We start from the raw sequence: 19,908 nt of genomic DNA on the forward strand, positions 1-19,908 counted from the left end.
TCCATCCTCCTGCTCGAACTGTTTCTCTTATTTCACAAATACGAATTGAATTTTTTTGTATTCAGAAAGACATTTTAAATTTACTTTCATTTATTCCAAGGATATTTACTGATCACTTATGAGGGTCAAAACACATGAGAAAAGTAAAAACTACAAATATGAGAACAAATATAACTTATAAGTGAACGTATTATTATTTGTGTTACAATAATTACTTTCAAATTAATTCAGAGCAGAATTTATTAAGATTTAAAACGTGACAAGTGATTCCAGATTTTTGTTCAGTCAACGTTCGACAGATATTCGAGTGCCAAAGGAATCTGTGCACTGTGCCCAGAATATACTCTGCATTTTTCTGCCACTGAGACTGCTTATGCCAGGTAAGGAAACCCTCCTCTATGCCCCACCATGGCTGACATCACTAATTGGCCATGCCATCCATTACTGGTGACCCTAGACATGCCTGAAAATTCTTCTCATCAGTCACACAGGAAACATCTAAATTCTCATGGAGTTAGCATACAAGAAAAAAATATATACATATACACTTCCATAGTTCTTAGTATATGGGATAGTGAGTAATGTGCTAGCTAGACAATAGTCTATGTCTAATGGTTTTGCATTAGATTTGGAAATATTCTCTAAATGGCCATTTCTTATGCTGATTGTCTATAAAAGCCAGGGCCATAATATTTCCTGATGGCATAAATCTGGAAATTTTTGTTGAAGCTCAGAAGAATGGCCCAGGATAGATATGTATAGCTATGAGCCAACGGCACAGAGATGAGAGAAATAATACAGAAATGTAGAGGATTTCTTTAGAAGGTTAAGGAAAGTGAATAAGGATTTGGAGAACAGTTTTACAGAGGAATAAAATCAGCATGTCAAAACTCTAGACATTTATTTCATGTGTAATTTTTTAATGTACGTTGAGCTGAAGACTTTGCATCTGTGGGAATTTTATTTCTGCATGCAGATATTTGTGTGTCAGAGAATGTGTGTAGCTGAGAGAGAAGTAGCTACAAAGTATTATGAGTGATATAAGTACCTAAAGTGGGTTGGACACTTAACTCTACAGTAAAAAGGAAAAAAAAAATCTTTATTCAGCATCCATGATCCACAAAGCAATGTTCTAGGCATTGTTATAAAACCTGCAGGGGAGATTTCAACTAAAGTCTGAGGTTCTTTGAAGAGAGAACTTTTGTCAGCAGGCATATTGAGGCACCTTAAACACAACAAGGCTACAGGTAAAGCATTTTAGATCCGTGGATTGTTTTTCTTAATTGGTTCCTAGGGATACTGCAAATAAACAGAAATACAATACGAGCTTAGAAACAAATTATTAAAAATAAATTGCACGTGTAGCTCTTCAATAAAACAGATTCTTCTAAATCAACTAAAATAAAAGTGAACAAAAATTATAGACCCAATTAAAATATATTCTGGATTAAAAATTTTTAATCCATTTTTTAAAATATTTCAGATTTCAATAGCAGGTCAGAACTTTGAAGCACGGTGAGAGTGATATTTGGCTGATGTTTCTGTTTGGCTCCAATCTTTGGTAGAAGCCTAAGATTCCTTTACTGGGATACCTGATCAGGATCATGAAGTTTTGTTGAATATTCTCTGATATTCTCCTAGAAGAACTTCATATCCAAATTCAGACTTGTTTCTCAAACATTTTCTATTGTTTTTGGTTCCAGCTTCCTATTTTAACTAAAAGAATTTGCTTGGTTTTTTTAAATAACAGTTCTAGCTGTTTGAACTAAAACATGTTTCTAAAGGAGAGGCCGTATTTTGGTTTCCTTGCTCCCATTTTATTGAATAATTATTTAACTTATTTTCATTGATCATTCTTGACAATGGGAAAGAAAATGTGGCAAAGCAAGAAGGACAGCCCACACATGGTATGAAAAAATATAACTGCTATGTCTATGGAGGTGGTGCCTGCCAGAAAGTATGGGCCCAATAAATCTAGACTCTTCCTTGCCCTATTATAAGTCAGATTATCTCCTTATACACACACACATTCATTCATTCATTCATATTCTCCCTCCCTCTCCTTCCCTCCTTCCCTTTTTCTCTCTCCCCAAATATATTTTGGTCAGCAAAAGTGGCATTACAGAGGGTTGATAAGACTGTCTTTCCTATTTATCTGACTTGGCATAAACCTGCATCATCTAACTAATCTCACTTCAAACCAAGATTTGGAAATGTCATGGCAGGTCTCTTGATCTTGACACTAAGAGACATTTAAGTTTCCATGAGATTACATTTATCAGGACTTTTATGATTGAATCATAACTTTTGAACAAAAGTTTCCTCCTTTTACCAAAGTTAATAACCAGAAATCCTGTAGCCACAGCTAATCAGACAGCATCCTCCAAGGCAGAAAGTGAATTTCAATTCCTGGCCATAGCAATCTTCAATTAACCTTTCCCAAGACCCTTCTCTTTGCACCTAGACCTAATGGGAAAATGTTCATTACATACTTCCCTATATTTACCAGGAAAGACTATGAAGTCATTTTGGACAGGCTAGCAGCCATGAAAAGCCAATTAAAAAGCTCAATATCAAATCAGCCATTCTGTGGATTTTTACACAAAACTTTCCTTATGCTCAATTATAATCTAAGAATGCACTAGTAATTTGTTTTCTATCTTTAGGTCCTCCACAGTTGAAATCCCTGACATGTGATTAAAAATTATCCTCTTTGAAAAGTAAATCCTTTTGAATCAATTTTCTGCTTATATAGGAAAAAAAAAAGAGGAAAAAGAGAAAAATATATACGCTAAGAAAATTCTGGTCTCATGAGATTTAGATTGACTTTACACTGGGTGCTGTCTTGGCTTCTCATAAGCTCTTCCCTAACTCGCGGACCCCAATCTAAGACTCCATATCCCTTATGTTCATTATGGTCAGTTGGCCAGTTAGCTTCTGCCCCCACTGAGGAAAGCTCAGCCCACCCATGCCTGACAGTTTAGGAAATCAGTAAGTCTAAAAGCTCACAATCCCAAACTCCCGAAAGGAAGCAGTTGTATCATCTTTATTCTAGTTGCTCTGCAGAAGAGTAGTACTAATGTCCATTATCCACAACACCTTGTTCCTTGGCACAAGACAGGATAGGGCTTTTGCAAAAAAGAATCCGTTTATCACCTACACTGAAGATTATTCAATTTCTATCTATCTTCCTACATATATATTCATTAGGTAATATTAAAAACTAGCACTTTTGCTACTTCGTCTAGATCGTTGTTTTGGTTTTGGTTTTGGTTTTTTTTCATCTCCAGCTCCAGTTTTTATTGTCCCCTCACAGGTCTCTCTTAATGCAAATTCCACAGCCCAACTCCCAGCCAGAAGGAATGACAAATAATTACAGACAAAAGATGAAAATAACAATTCACATGAGACTATATGATGAACTTTGCATACTTACGAATATATGCCAACTATTTGTTAGCAAGGAAATGGAATAAAACTCTTCAGACCAATGAAAAGTTAGTTTTCTCTTAAGAAAGAAAGGTGGAATATGTATATAATGCCTAAGGGATGTCGAGTACTTGCCATAGGAGGCCAGTACAATAAACAAACAAGTACCAAAGTATCATTTTTCAGTGTTCCCTTATTTACAGACAAATTACAAAATTATATAGAAATTAAACCCACTTGCATATTAGAAATGCACTTCAATTCACCCATGGATCCAAGAGTCATTGTTTTAAACAGTGTATTTTAACCTCCTTTCAAAATATTACCAGGCCAAGGTCAAAAATATTCCCAGATTAGAATATTAGAGCTATACTCAACATACAATCTTCCAGATCACTGGAAATTTTAAGAATCACTGGTTCTTAAAATTTTATGAGAGAGGTGAAAATGCAGTTGTCATGGTTCCCGCCTCCAGACATTATTTCAATTGTTTTAGGTGACTGCTAAGTATCTACATTTTTGTAAGTGTCCCAGGTGGTCCTAATTCTGACGGTCTTCCATCCACACTAAGAAACATCACCCAGAATTTTCTAAACTCTACAAATGAATCTTGTAATACAGAAACTATATCCCATCCCTACCATGCTTGCAACTCTCTAATGTCTCCCTATTATGTTTCAAATGAAACCAAAGATCTTTACTATGGTCCACAATGTCCTACATCATCTCACCCCAACAACCTTTCAGACAGTATTTGCTACTAAGCCCCTCCCCTGCTTTACTTCAATTACAGTGGCCTTAGGGAGAATACACCGTGCGGTCTTGGTACTTCTTTTCTCTCTTCTTCTAAACTTTTCATCCAGATATTCACAGGACTCCCTTCATCCCTTCAGAAAGCCATCAGCTCAGATATTCCCCTAGGAAAGGCTTTGTCTGTCCCCTATACAAAATAGCACACTTCTTACCCTGACTTATTTTATTAATAGCACCCATCACTGCCTGGAATTATATATCTGTGTTCACTTTCTGCCTCTCCTACTAGAATACACAGTTCTTAAGGTCTGGAAGTTGGCAGTTATGCTTACTGCCGTGGTCAATGACAGGTAGTAAATGATCAACAAAAGTCTGTTAAATGGAATTGAACGCTATGAGTCACATTTTGACTTCCTGAGAGCATAAGTTACTGGTAAGACTTTGGGTTTCCCAAAGCACTATTACTGGTATTCTTAAAAGTGAGGAAAGTGAGGAAGATGGAAGAATCAGGCCCACATAAGAGCAAAAAAGACAAGACCTTTTACTTTTAGAACAAAACCTTCTATTTGACATTCTATTTGACATTATTTCAACTGTCTTCCTACTCTTTTACGTTATTTTTTCTCATTTTAACTTCTGATAACTCACTCCCTATTCTCCGCACACTTTTTATGATTATGATCTTCTTTACATAACAGACTTGTCAAAACTTCCAATGCAAAATGGATTGCACCATGCCAAGATATGTATCTACATGTATATTTACATTTTGTAAAACTGCCTTTTAATCGCTTAGAATGAAAACTTCTTCCTGAACAGAGAATACATTTATCTCATGTGTCATTTACAGACAATAGTTCTCTATTTTTAAACAATTCCATTCTATGCAGAAATGAGAACACCTGAATAAAGGAAAAAAGTGCCAATTTGTGTTTACTGGGTAAGAAAGAGAACACCTTTCTAGTGACTGTCACCCAGGTATCTTTTTGACCCATGTGTCACTTGGGCTACTCATATTTAGATAGGGGACTGAACTTGAAAGAGAAGGCAGTATATTTTTGTGCAGATTCACTTACATTATAACATATCTCCATATGCTTCCCAGAGGCACCTGCAATTTACACAGCCTTCACCAGAAAGCAAACTGATTAAGGAAATAGCCTTCGACAGCCATTAATTCTAACCTTTGCAGAGAAGAATGAGTTACAGCCCTCCCTAGTTAAAAGAGAAAAATTAAAAGGATGGATTGTAGTACATTCAAAGATAAAGTGTTCATATAAAAATAAAAGTTGAAATTTGTTAACATTGAACAAAACATGTGATTAGTCGATTCTTGCTAATGTTGAGATGGCACTGGTCCATGGCTAAGGAGCTCTCCATGGTGTGCATGTATCATCTCACAGCATGATCAGCAACACAGTAACCAGGTAATAAGTCTCCAAAAGTTATAGACCCAAACCTCAAAAGCCTTTCAATGTAGTTAGGCAGGCAAGAAGTAAAACCATAACTTATATAAAAAATAGCACTTACTAATGTCAAGTGTAATTCCAACTATAGAAGATGTAGGCTTGGGAGGTTGAGAAGGCTTCATGGAGAAGGTCAGTGTAAAGGCTGGCTCTCAAAGGAGAAAACTAAAGAGCAAAAAAATCCAGTGGAACCTACTAATGCAAGGAGATATGCAAATGTACACAGAAATGTAGAGACGGTGTTTCACCCTGGGTTTCTTTTCAATACCAGATCATATCCCACACCGTCAAATCTAGCTGCTGAAGTTAGTGGGAGAACAATGCCTATTTCTATATATATATACTCATGCTCGGAAAACAATATAAGACATATGGAGAGTAGGGAAAAAAAAGAGTGAAATCATTCTTACAGCTCTGCAGGAAGAATCATACCTCCTTTTCAGGGAAAGTTCTTTTCACCTTTCCCCTTCTTTCAATGAAAGAGAAGTTAAATTGTACAGTTTTTAACAATCTACAGGCCAACTCCTTTACAGATAATTCAGACAAAATAACTGATTTATTTTCTTCTCCATCAGGCCAGGTAAAATTTCACCATTAAGTAGTTTTCCCCCAAATGGCCTAAGAGTTCACCAGATGAGAAACACAGGGTTGTGTTATATCAACTGGGCACCTCGTGATAAACTCCAGTACTGTATGAATAAATGCAGAGCTAGCAGTGATACTGAGGGATGTGGAAAGAGTGAGTCACAGAGAGTAGAACGAGGTGAGAAATGCATTAAAATAATAGAATAAAAGACATATTTATTCCTTTCTTATCCCTGAGTGTCCACAGTAACCCCCAGCTAATTATTACTGCACATGTCTAGATAATGTTTTAAGGTCTTCAGGGGGAAAAAAAGAGTAAAAAAAATTGAAATTTCAAGAAGTACTACTGATATTTAATTGTGTAACTATGAGCAGGCCAAAAACAATCGTGTATGTGTAAAATGATGGATTTTAAATAGACAACAGCTAAGTTTCCTTCCACCAGGAATTCAGAAATTAGGGAATAAGAAATTTGAACTTCATTAACTCATTTTCAAAGATGAGTATAATTGGGAGGAAAGTTTAGACAAAATACATGACATCAGAATTAAATGAAGTAATTATACAAATAAAATATATATAAGACCAAGTCTATCTGTACTCTAAAGGGAAATCCTGAAAAGAAAAAAAAAATAACAGACCCACTGAAAATTAGAAACCAGTCCCTTTTCTAGGATGCCGTGCCAAGAGAACACATCTCATCTCTTCCTGACATACCTCTGTCTTGCAACCAAGCAAATGCTTATCAAAAAAGACATAGAAAGCTGGGTGAATACACACTTTCAAAAAATACATACGTCACGTCAAATATCACAAAATGAAGACACTTAAGATTTGGTTCCCTGTAATGCTAAAGGAGGAATACACATCACATTTTCTACATCTCTTTAAAAGTTCATCTTCAGCTCTCATCAATTAACACACTCTATAAAGAACTTTGTAAAAAAATGTGGTATAGTAAGTATGCCAAAATAAAAATGGATGTTACTCATAGTATGGCTCTTCACCCAAAAGATAAATTTTGGTCCCCCCGCTGCCCCCCGGCCCGGCACCTTGTGAAGATGTATTTGATTAACACATTAGCAATATTCATGCATAGATGCTGGCACAGGAGAAACTATAATTCTACCCATTTTCAGTATTGCTGGGGAAAACGGAAGTCTCTACATAAATGATTCCACAAGATACACTCCCAACATTCCCTAAAGCTATGTAGTCAGAATAGTGATGAATAGAAGGAAGATATTTCAAAGTTTCTTCTTCTTTTTAATAATATATACTTTATAACATGCACTATATAAAGTATATAACATATACAACACAGTTAATATATGTATATGTTGTATGGGATATATAGCATATTTGTATGTTATATGAAATAGAACATATATGACATACATATGACATATTTTATAAAAATATATAATCCCCCTACAATTATGCCATTCTAAAAAGAGGAATTTTCCTCATACATTGTTAGGAGAATTACAATAAAAGTATTTTGCTTTTTTGTTTCTTAAAATAGCAATTTACCAACCATATTAAAATTAAAATATCATAGATTTAGTTTTGATAGTCTTATAAATAGACAACTACACTAAGTCTTCTAGGAGCATAGTTGTAATTCTACCATATCTGTTTCTGATGAATGTACACTATAAATGAAATTTTTGTTTTCCCAGGTTTGCAGGGAAACCAAGAATGCAGGTATTGCCTAAAATAATAGCTCCCCAAATATTTAATGTGCCACCTGGTACCTCTTCTAATTCACAAGTCATGAGCCTAAGGTTCAATGGTAAACTGAAGCTACATATATGTTTGTAAAATCATTTTTGATTACGGGTGAACATTTGGAAATTTCCTAAATTTGACACCATTTAAGTACTACCACCTAAATGAAAAATAGCAACGGGATGTTACTGCCCAGAGGTCATTAAGACAAAAGAGGAGTTCCAGGTTCTTGTTCTCCCAAAGCAGTTTAGGGTAGTAACTAGAGGTTACATTGCAGAAAAGAGGGAGGCGGGGAGTAAAAGGGTCATCAGGGCCCAGTGCAGGTCAACAAGTATGCTCAGAAAGAAAGGATTGAATGGAGGAAGAAATATACAGGGCCACTCAATTTAAACATTGTTTTAAAAAAACCTTTCTGACATTCTTTCATTGATTTTTAAAATTGTGCTCTTGATGTTTCATACTTTAATTAATAGGAAATGGGTAGGCTTCAAATTATATTTTAAAGCATTCACTTTACTAGCAAATTAATTACTTATGTAACGAGCATGGTTAAAAGATGGAATAATGATATATTTGCTATTTCAAGGAGCACAAAAATGATTAGATGAATACACAATATACCCACTCATTTCTTCAGACCGAAAAACCAACTGAATATTGTCTAAAATGACCTGAGAGGCAGCAGATAATTCTGCCAGTCCTGAATTACAAAATTCTTAGCTCTTTCTTTTCACGTAGATAATGTTTGTACGAGCTGGAACTTTCTAAAACCACTGTCTAGGATTGCATTTTCACTTCTATTATCATTAATTGATGAATATTAGCTCCATTAAAAATAACAGCCACATAAAAAGAGTTCATTGACTGTTACGGGAAATTCCTGGTCATCTATCAGACACAGATTGATTTTTAGCTTCAACTACTGAGTATTTTCCAAAAAGTTTGTATCTTACACTTCATCTTATAAGACTACAGTGTAAAAAATAAATTCAAGCAATGGCTTTTGTTAATACTTTCTATTCTTAAATGAAGCTGTTGAGTCACAATGCAACCAAAGTTAAGACACCAAAAAGGCAGGATTTTTTTAAAAAATCTATTTTTTCAGAAAAGCATAATACATTTAAAATATATTTTGATGAGAAACAGAAGACATTTTTTGAGAAAACTTTTCTATATTATAAAGCATATGCTTTGTTAAATGTTCGTATATATTCTCCAATAAATGGGTTGTATCTTGATTGCAACAACATTTCTACATCTTTAAAGCATGACTGCTATATTACACCAGGATCATTAATTACCTCTAATTTCCTGAAAATTAAAATTTTCATCTATAGTGGAACTTAAGTCTTAGAAGTAACTCCCATTTTGCTTCCAAGTTCTGAGAAAGTGTGTGTATTTACTTTTTCCTACATACTAACATTCAGAACACGTGAACTAAAACCATTTCATAGATTTTACTCAGGTATTGTGATTTAGTTTCTTAATTCATTTCAAAAAGTAGATGCTTCTAAGCATTTTATTTATATAATAAAAATTGTCATCAGTGGTTAACAATTCCTCATCTTTTCCTGAAAACAAAAATAAATTTCATAATAAAATAAAAATTTGAAAGTCATTTCAGAAAACAAGTTTTAAAATAATACTAACTTCTCAAGTCTAGAATAGAAATTTCTAGCCAGATGAAATTAGCATCTCATCAACATTCATTATAATAATGCTTAAATTCAATCAGATAGAGGGTATATAGCATTAAAATGACTTACTGATACTTCATGAAAAACACAGACACCTAATTTTTAAAAATACATTTCCTTTTAATACTTCTTCTTTCATTTCCTCTTAACATAGAGTCCTCTTTTTATTCATAGGTAATTCTAATTTGAAGTCCTAATAGTGATTTACACTATCCAACTGTCCTTAATAAAGACTTCAAATGACATAAAGACAACAAGACACAAACCTCTTGGTTACAACTAAGCACCTGCACTGCTAAGGTATTCTGCATCTTCTTCAAAATGTGTCACAAAATTACCAATAGGATTAAAGGGAAATATAAGCAGTAGGTTATAGAATTTTCACTGATTCATTTTTGAAAATCCACCAGTAGGCCTTCAAAAATATGTGAGACTAAATCAAAATCATAAGTCATTATATTTTACTTTAACATAATTTCTTGACTTAGCCCAAAATTCTTCACATATAAAATATTCCATTAGTTAGCCATAGGACAACATGAGAATTCTGTTCAACACAATATGTCTAATAAAATTAAGTTGACTTTAACCACATTGTTATTTAAAGAAGGCAATTAAATTAGGCTGAAACACAAAATTTAAAAAGCAGCCTTGGGAATAACTTTTTTTCTTACAACCATTACCAAATCCTATTGAACTGATTAACCATGCAAGAAAAGCAGCATAAAGCTGAAGAAAGGGCACTTAACATCACTACTAGGCTTATCTAAGAACTCATAAAAGTAAAAGGCTCTTACCATTTTATCTTACTATATACTCTAATATATAAATGCTGCTACTTTTCTGCAGTTTAACATTATTAATAATGTCATATCTTTCTTCAATCATCTAAAAATCTTAATTCTAGCTTAAATTTTATTTTAAAGAACAATATTAATTCAGAATATGTCCCTTTGGTGGCAAAACACGATTACCACCAAATAAAAGAATGAAGAAAAGAATTCTAAAAGGAAATTGGGGCCCAAAATTCTCTAATGCAACCAGCCCTTGGTGACCATCAATCTCATCAGATACTGCTCTGCCCTCTATGTGTATTTAATGAATACGGGCCCATTGCCTGATGGGATCTGTAGTTTCTTTAAAAAAACGTGTGGATAAGAGTCATTTGCTTCTTTATTTGAAACTATGAACGTAGAAACTTAAATATGTTGCAAATATCATTCCACTGCATTTTGTAGAGTTGATCAGTTTCAGCCCTGATATTCTAAAACACTGCATATCTTATCAGCCATAATGAAAATGCATATATATGAATATGTGCATACATATTACAAAATCCTTTGATAATATCTATAATCTATGTCTTAAAATGCTGTAAAATGAGAATTATGGTTCTTAGAGGGAAAATGCATGCCAGAAGTATTCATATGAAAATAATACTTGAAATATACATGGAAACTTTTCAGTTCAATACACTGAAGCATTTTCTAGGCATTTCAATATACAGTGTGTATTTTCATACCTTTACTTGGACACAAATTTTGTGTCTTTCATTGTCATTATATTTGTATGCATTCATACATATAATATTGATGATCTTTATGTTCAGGAATTCCTAAATTTCTTTCTGCATTTATCACTTTCAGGCGTCAATACTCAACACTGGCCAGCAACTCCCTAAATACTTCAATCACTATATCATACTCATTTCATAGATCAAAAGAGTTCTTCAAAACCATTTAGATAATATTTTCCTGAACCCATTTAAGAAAGAGAAAGATTATTTGCTCTGAATAAGTATATAACTTTAATGGGTGCACAACCACCACATACATATTCCACCTCCATCCCATTTCCCTTGATGGCACCTACCCTAGTGTTGTCATGGTGACGATGGTGTACCAGAAGGCAGCAGGGATGCTGGTGAACTTGCTAGCGGAAGACCCCTTCTCTGCGTAGAACATAACCGTAGCGAAGATGATGATAGCCATGGTGAGCGAGAAGAGCAAGAAGCCCAATTCAGAGGCACAACTCTTCAGTGTGTACCCCAGGATGCGCAGGCCTTGAGAGTGGCGGGAAAACTTAAAGATCCGGAAGACCCGGAAGACGCGGAGTGTGACAAAGGCTCCACTGACATCCTCATTGTCTGTCATCACCAGCCCAATGTAATAAGGCAGGATGGCCACCACATCGATGATACTCATGACGCTACGCACAAAACGGTAACGACTAGGAGCTGCTGCCAGGCGAAGCAAGTACTCAACGGTGAAGATCATGACACAGGCTGTATCCAAGCAAAAGAAGGCCACGGCGTACCGCTCCCCACAGGGCAGTTCTTTAATGTGACCTGGGCTAGACCCACATGGCACTGTTTCTACCACATTAGCGATGACTGAGACGGCAATGAAGAACCCGGTAACATAGTAGAACACCAGCGCCATTGTGCTGGTGTGAGGGTTCTCAAAAGCCCGCCAGACCCTCTGCCGAGCCGTCATAGTGGGCAGCGCGCTCTCTCCAGTGTTGTCGGTATCAACATCGTCCTGAAGACGCTCCGCGTTCTCTCGCCGGCGATCCTTGTACTCCTCATAACAGCAATCGCCAATAATTTCTGGGATGAGGCCAAAGAAGGCTAATTCTTCATCATAAGCGGAGATGCACTCATGGCGAGGGTAGTGGAGTTTCCCAGTGCGGTAGAAATTCAGGATGTGGCGGAAGATGTCTGGGTCACGGTCAAAAAAGTACTGCTGAGTCTCTGGATGATAGAAAAAGTCCCTCTCCGAACTGCCCAGCAGAGTGTCTGGGTACCGTTCCAGGGTGTCCTGCCATGTCTGGAAACGAGTGCCACTCACATTCAGCACAATTAGAGCATCCTGAGTCCTTTTCCTCTCCTGCCTCGGGGGAGCTGGCATGGGCCCCGAGGCCACAGGCATCCACCCAATGGCCGCTGCCCTCGCAAAGGGCAGCCACGCTGCTACCCCCGCCGCCATGGTTCCTTCAAGTGCAGGCCAGAAGGGCAATCAAGTCTCTACAATGGGTCACTCAAAGCAGCCACAATCACCCACTTCCTCCCGTCAAACAAATACTACCGAGAAACGTGGTCCAGAGGTATCAGCCTTATTCCAAGGTAGGGCTCCTGGTGAAGTCACAGTTCTCAGAAGGGCAAGTTTCCCTCAAAGACAGGTATTTGGAGTAACGGGGGGAAAAAATACAATGTCCTAACAATCACACCCAACAGAACCTAACCAAACCTCTTCCCGCTGTCGGACCAGGCTAGCTCTGGCACAAATAAGTACACAGGTGACTTTAGAGGCCGCAATTTCTTCAAACAGGTGTCTTTGATTTCTCCCTTAACACAGTCTGGAGTGTGTGTCGTGTAGGATAGAGGAGACGAAGGACAGACACTCGGTGGTATTCTTTTGAAGAATTAGGGAATCCTTCCACCTTCCCTTTCAGCTCTTTCAAACCTTCCCTTTTCAAGTGGCCCTTCCCGCCAAAGGAATCTCAAGAAGGAGACCTGTTGTTGTAGCTTCCGAGTTGCAGTCACAGCCGCTGCCCCACGTCTCTTTGGGAGTCCGGTCGCCACCTCTACTCCTCGGGACGTATTTGCAGAGACGGAAGTGCTGTGCGTTGGACGCGGCTAGAGGGCATTAATATAGATCCTCCTCCCCCACGTCTACGAGCACCCGCCGTGTCTGCCAAAAGCATTCGCCCAATCTCCCCTTCACTCTCTTGTCCAGTTCAGCTCAGGTGCAGTGTGACAGTTACAGAGCCCGGGAGCTGGCAGCCGCCGCTGCCGCCGCGGCAGCAACATCTGCTTCCGCGCAGAACGCGCCTCGGCCGCGGTACATACCTGGCGAAGTGCGCGCCGGGGCTGAGTTGCGGAGACTTTCTCCTCGCGGTGCACCCGGAACGGGAAAAGCTGAGAAAGCAGCTCGCGAGCAGCCGAATCCGATGCGCCGAGGGAGCATAAATAAAGCTCAAGCGAGCTCTTCTTCCCCTTCCCCCATTCCTCCGTGTCTCCCTCCTGCTTTTCACCTTCCAAAAGCCAGGCGCAGACGAGCCGAGCAGCAGCAACAAGTTCAAAAGGTGCGGGGGAGTCGAGAACGGAGGGGACTCGCTCCTGCCAACTTACTGCGCCGCGGCGGTTGCCGGGGCCCGAGCGGCGTGGTGCGGGGCTGCGGGGCGGCGGGGCTGCGGGGCGGCCAGGCGGGCGGCGGCGGCGGCGGCAGCGCGGCGGGGCCGGGGCCGGCGCGGGCAAACGCCGGAGCGCGGAGGCAAGAGGCGCTCGGCAGCGCGGGGGCGCGGGAGGGCTGCTCGCTGCTTCCCCGCCAGTGGGTGGTCCTGCATCTCCACGGGCTCCCCGCTCCGCTCTTGCTCGTGCGATCAATAAATAAGGAGAAAATAAATAAATAACCGCGCGCACGCCCCGCCACGCAGGTTATGCAAGGCGTCTCCTGCCTTTCCCTCGACTTGACCTTTCTCCGCCCCCGCCCCCTCGGGCTCCTCTCGCTCCACCCCAGCCACGCACCAGCCCCGGCGCAAAATGTCCCCGAGGGAGAGCATCCAGGTGGATCTGCTGGGGAGGAGTGCGAGCCTCGTTGAACAAAGGGAAGCTTCACGCGCTCGCCTGCGGTGGTTTGGTGGAGGAGAGGAGGAAGGGGGCCGATGCCTTGCTTCTGCCTCCCTGGGTCCCGGTTCAAGGCGAGCGTGAGGGGGGGCGGGGGTGGCGGGAGGAAAGGAGAAAAAGAGAGAGAGAAGCTGGGTAGGAGGGTGAGCAGAGCGGAAAGCGCAGGAATTGGCTGTCTTCTGAGGGCTCTTGGGTAGCAAGACCTGCAAAGCCCCGCGGCGGAATTTTTAAGCGCTTTTTCCTCTTTCTCGGTCTTTCGGTTTGTTCGAACCAGATGTTAACGTTGCAAGAGTTAATACGTCATCTGTCCCACTTGCTGAAAAGTCAGACAGCCTCCTTGGTCGGGGTCTTGCCACAACTCCTTTTCCTGTCCTTTGCAAATGACAGGAAGGATTTAGAACCCTTTTCTAAATGTCAGCGTCGAGGGGCGTGCGCCTCCGTGAGTGTGCCTTCCCGTTCATTTTCTCTGCGCATCCATGCGCACACCTAAAATGATTAAAGTAAAGGGGTCCCTGTGAGGGGTAAGTAATGTGGGAGACTAGGAAATTGTCGCTTTCAACGGTTTTGTTTTTCGGGTACCCCGCCCCCAAGTCATTAGAAATCTTCCTTAAAACCAAGCATCTAACATTTATAACCACTAGATGGCGTGAATGGCGAGAAGTTAAATCCACACCTCAGGTCTGGATGCTTTAGAAAGGTGAAGGATCAAAATGAACTGACCCAACAGAGGATCAGATCACATAAATATCCTCAAATCCAGCCCCCACCCACCTTTTTAGTATTTATAGGAGATATGCTACTCAGGTCTACACCTGCATTTTGATGGATATGGGATGTAACGTGGAGAGTTTCTGTTGAAATGCCTTTCAAAATTAAATCTAGATTACTGAGTAATAATAATAACAACAACAACAACAACAATAATAAGAGTGTTTGGAAGCAGTGAAGCTTCATCTGTGTTGACTAAGGAGAGAAGCCCAATTTCTACCTGAAAATTACCTTTTCAAGATCTGGTTGGACTCTTCTTGGTTTGTAAAGTAAGTGGACTGTGATGTATAGTCTTAAATTGAATCAACTTTCAGGCCCTAGAGATCTTAGGCATGATGTGTCAACCTTAAAATTTTGCAATAGACTACCTCAAAGAAAAGACGTGGACTAAAAAACAGAGTATATAGAAAGTCACCAGAGAAGTAGAAAAACAAACCTTATAATGCACAGGATTTTCTGTAGAGATGGAAAGGTATTTTTGGTTTGTTTACTTGTTTGCTGGTGTAGAGGCTTAGGGAATCCCAAGTTAGTAGTTAATGAAGTCGTAACTAATGCATCATGTAAGTTTGGAATCACAGAACTGAAGATATCTGCTGTTCATCTGTTTGTCTTAGTTGAGCAGAAAGATGCTTGTTAAAGAATCTGTATAGCCTGTATACTTGAAAACAACAGCAACGACCTGACCTGTCAACTGTAAAATAAAAAGAAGGGGACTACTTAGCAATTAGTATAAGAAAGTTAACCCCTTCCTAACCCAGACATGACAGGTGCATCCAGAGAATGGAAAGCCATGAATGATCAATTGATGCCAAACTGGCATGCCATCCTGTAGAGATGAGACAAGTGACCTAAACGGAACCTTTAAAATTTGCCTGTAGGAAACTGAACGCTTACAAATCTAAGCGTATATGTTTAACCCTACAAAACGTCTAAATAAGCAATAATATAGAGCCTGCATTTTTAAGAAGGTTTTATGGTCTGCTCTCCCTGACTCTCCACAGGCTTCTTGAGATAGTGGAAAGATGTAGGCTTAGAAGTTAAACACAGCTAGATTCAAATTCTAGCCCAATAAGTTACTCATTGCCTTTGTTTCATTTGGCAAATTACTTAACTTCTCTGTTTAGAAATTATAGATAATAAAACTTAACTTTTGAGGCCTATCATGAAGATTAAGCAGAAAAATACTTCTGAACACCAATGTAGAACTTGACACACATGGAGGGTAACTCAGTTCCTTTTCACTTTAATGCATAATGGAAATGCAATTCATTTTATTCAGCTATTGTAGTATATTTACTCTTGCCTCTGAGTTCAAAAATTCCTGTGCCATGATATGCAGGTAACTGATATTTTAATATTCATTCATGTGTTGAAATGCTATATGAAGAGTATGCATACAGAATCCAGCAGAGCACTATATTCTTCCCTTGTCCAGAAATTCCTGTTTTTCCTTCTTGTATTATCACTTTACATACTCTGCTTGGCTGATTGAAAATAAACTCAGCAAAATCAAAATTGAATTCATCACTTCTCTTCTCCAGTCAGCTACTCCTTCTGTTTTCTCTCCTTGGGATGAATAAAGCCCAAGGAAGAAACCTGGCAAGCGTCATAGTCCATGTCCTGTTTTTCAGTACTTCCCCCAACAAATACACACACTCGTCCAATGATCCTTGTGTATTCCACCCTCATTACCGTTCTATCCTTATACTGTACCTAGAGTGGTTTTTTTAAAACTATTTTGAGATTGTTATAGATTCATATGCAGTCGTGAGAAATAATAGGAATCCCTTATACCTATTACCTAGTTTCCCCCAAAAGTGAACTGTTGCATATTATAGTACAATTTCACAACCAGGATATTGACATTGATAGAATCCATGGACCTTATTAAGATTTCACCAGTTTTACATACACTAATTTTTATGTGTTTATACTTAGTTCTGTTTAATTTTATCATATGTGTAGATTTATGTGACCACCATCACAGTAAACATATAGAAGATTTCCATTACAAGGATCCCCTTTAATAGCCATAACCATCTCCTTCACTGCCCCCTATCTCTTGTCAACCACTAATCTGTTCTCCTCTATAATGTATCAATTCAAGTATGTTATATGTAGGAAATCATGCAATATGTAACCTTTAGAGACTGTCTTTTTTTACTCAGTCCAGTTATGTTGAGATGCATCCAAGTTGTTGCATGTATCAATAGCTCATTCCTTTTTATTTATGACAAGTACCACACTATGATTAAACATTCACCCACTGGAGGACATTTGGGTTGATTCCAGTTTGGGGCTATTATGAATAAAGCTGCTATGAACATTCATGTACAAGTTATTGTGTGAACATAAGTTTTCATTTCTTTGGGATATATAACCAAGAGTTGCAATTTCTGGGTTGTATGATAAGTATATGTTTAGGTTTTTTTTTTAACACCTTTATTGGAGTATAATTGCTTTACAATGGTGTGTTAATTTCTGCTTTATAACAAGGTGAATCAGCTATACATATGCATATATCCCTATATCTCCTCCCTCTTGTGTCTCCCTCCCACCCTCCCTATCCCACCCCTCTAGGTGGTCACAAAGCACCGAGCTGATCTCCCTGTGCTATGCGGCTGCTTCCCACTAGCTATCTATTTTACATTTGGTAGTGTATATATGTCCATGCCACTCTCTCACTTCGTCCCAGCTTACCCTTCCCCCTCCCCGTGTCCTTTTCTGGCTTCGATATCAGAGTAATACTGGCCTTGTGAAATGAGTTTTGAAGTTTTCCTTCCTCTTTGATTTTTTGTAAGAGTTTAAGAAGAATTGGGCTTAATTTTGAAGTTTGGTAAAATTCACCAGTGGAGCCCTCTGGTCCTGGGCTTTTCTTCATTGGAATTTTTTTTTTATTATTGATTCAATCTCCTTTCTAGTAATCTAGAAAATTGATCTACTCAGACTTTCTATTTCTTCCTGATTCAGTTTGTTTGTTTGTTTGTTTGTTTGTTTTTGTTTGTTTTGGTTTTGGTTTTTTTTTACTGTTGACTTAGGAGAGCTCTTTATATATTCTATCAATTGTTCTTTGTCAGATATGTTGTCTGCAAATATTTTCTCCTAATACATAGCTTGTCTTTTCATCCTCCTCACAAGATGTTTTGCAAAGCAAAAGACTTTTTAACTCTGTTGAAGTCCAGTCTATCAAATTTTCCTTTTTATAAAACAAACAGCAAAAACTTATTATGGAAAGTTGTGAATATACATAAAAACAGAAAGAATAGTGTAATGAATTTTTCCCTTTCTTAATTTTTTTTTTATGGATCATGCTGTTGGTGTCAAGTCTAACACTTCTGCCTAGTCCTAGGTTCCAAAGATGTTCTCTGTTTCCTCTAAATGTTTTATAGTTTTACACTTTAAATTTAAGTCCATCTATTTTTGACTTAATTTTTTGTATAAGATATAAAGTTTAGGGCAAGATTCTTTTTCTTTCTTTTTTCTTTTTTTTTTTTTTTTTGCCTACAGATAGCTGGTTGCTTCAACAACATCTCTTGAAAAGCCTATCCTTTCTGTATCAAATTGCTTTTGCAACTGGTCAAAAATCAGTTGGGTATAGTTTTGTGGTTCATTTTTAGGTTCTCTATTTTATTCCATTGATATGTGTTATCCCCTCACTAACACCGCTCTTTCCCGATTACTGTAGTTGTATCTTAACTCTTAATGTGAAGCAGTTATTCCTTCCACTTAATTATACTTTTGCAAAATTGATTTAGCTATTCTAGGTCCTTGTCTTTCTATATAAATTTTAGAATTAACTTGTCTAAGTTTACAAGACACCTTTCTGGGATTTTAATAGGCACTGCATTACAGCTATAAATCTATATAATAGAATGGACATGTTTACTGTGTTGAGTTTTTCAATCCATGAGCACAGTATGTCTCTCTGTTTATTTACATCTCTTTTTTTTTAATTTCTTTCATCGGCATTTGCAGATCCTGTACATGTTTTATTATATCTATAACTAAGTGTTTCATTTCCTTTGGCACAATAGTAAATAGTATTGTATGTTTTTAAATTTTCAGTTTCTATATGTTCATTGTTAGTATATAGAAATGCAATTGGTTGTTGTGTATTGATCTTGTACTGCAATTTTTTTTAATTTTTTCAACATTATTAGAGTATCATTGCTTTACAATGGTATGTTAGTTTCTGCTTTGTAACAAAGTGAATCAGCTATACATATACATATATCCCTATATCTCCTCCCTCTTGTGTCTCCCTCCTACCCTCCCTATCCCACCCCTCTAGGTGGTCAGAAAGCACCGAGTGCTATGCGGCTGCTTCCTACTAGCTATCTATTTTACATTTTGTAGTGTATATATGTCCATGCCACTCTCTCACTTCATCCCATGTAGCTGCAATTTTGTTGAACTTCCTTATTAGTTCTTGGGTTTTCTATGTGGAAAATCATGTTACCTGAAGATAGGGTCAATATTATTTCTTCCTTTGCAGTCTGTATGTCTTTTATTCAGTGTTTTCTTTTTTTTAATGCACTTGTAATCAGGTCACTACCCCTTTCAGTATTCTTCCATCTTTTTTCAGAAATCAGTCCTTAGCAGAGAACATAGAACCCTTCAGGGTCTCAACTTCTTCTACCTGTTAAGTCTCATCTCATGATATCTTAATATTAGCTTAGTCAGGGCTTCCCTGGCGGCGCAGTGGTTGCGCGTCCGCCTGCCGATGCAGGGGAACCGGGTTCGCGCCCCGGTTTGGGAAGTTCCCACATGCCGCGGAGCGGCTGGGCCCGTGAGCCATGGCCGCTGAGCCTGCGCGTCCGGAGCCTGTGCTCCGCCACGGGAGAGGCCACAA

The 19,908-nt window shown here is 38.4% G+C and overlaps 1 protein-coding gene across 1 annotated transcript in view; it reads right to left on the minus strand.

Moving 5' to 3' along the window:
- KCND2 (potassium voltage-gated channel subfamily D member 2) overlaps nt 1–13,632 on the minus strand; it is a 481,402-nt gene extending 467,770 nt beyond the window's left edge. The window contains exon 1 of the mRNA XM_024129991.1: nt 11,534–13,632. Coding sequence (XP_023985759.1) covers nt 11,534–12,648 — 1,115 coding nt within the window. The 5' untranslated portion in view covers nt 12,649–13,632. The remainder of the gene's footprint in view (nt 1–11,533) is intronic.
- Nucleotides 13,633–19,908: the final 6,276 nt, after the last annotated feature.

The sequence above is a fragment of the Physeter macrocephalus genome, chromosome 5 (assembly GCF_002837175.3).
Source record: "Physeter macrocephalus isolate SW-GA chromosome 5, ASM283717v5, whole genome shotgun sequence".
Lineage (NCBI taxonomy): Eukaryota > Metazoa > Chordata > Mammalia > Artiodactyla > Physeteridae > Physeter > Physeter macrocephalus.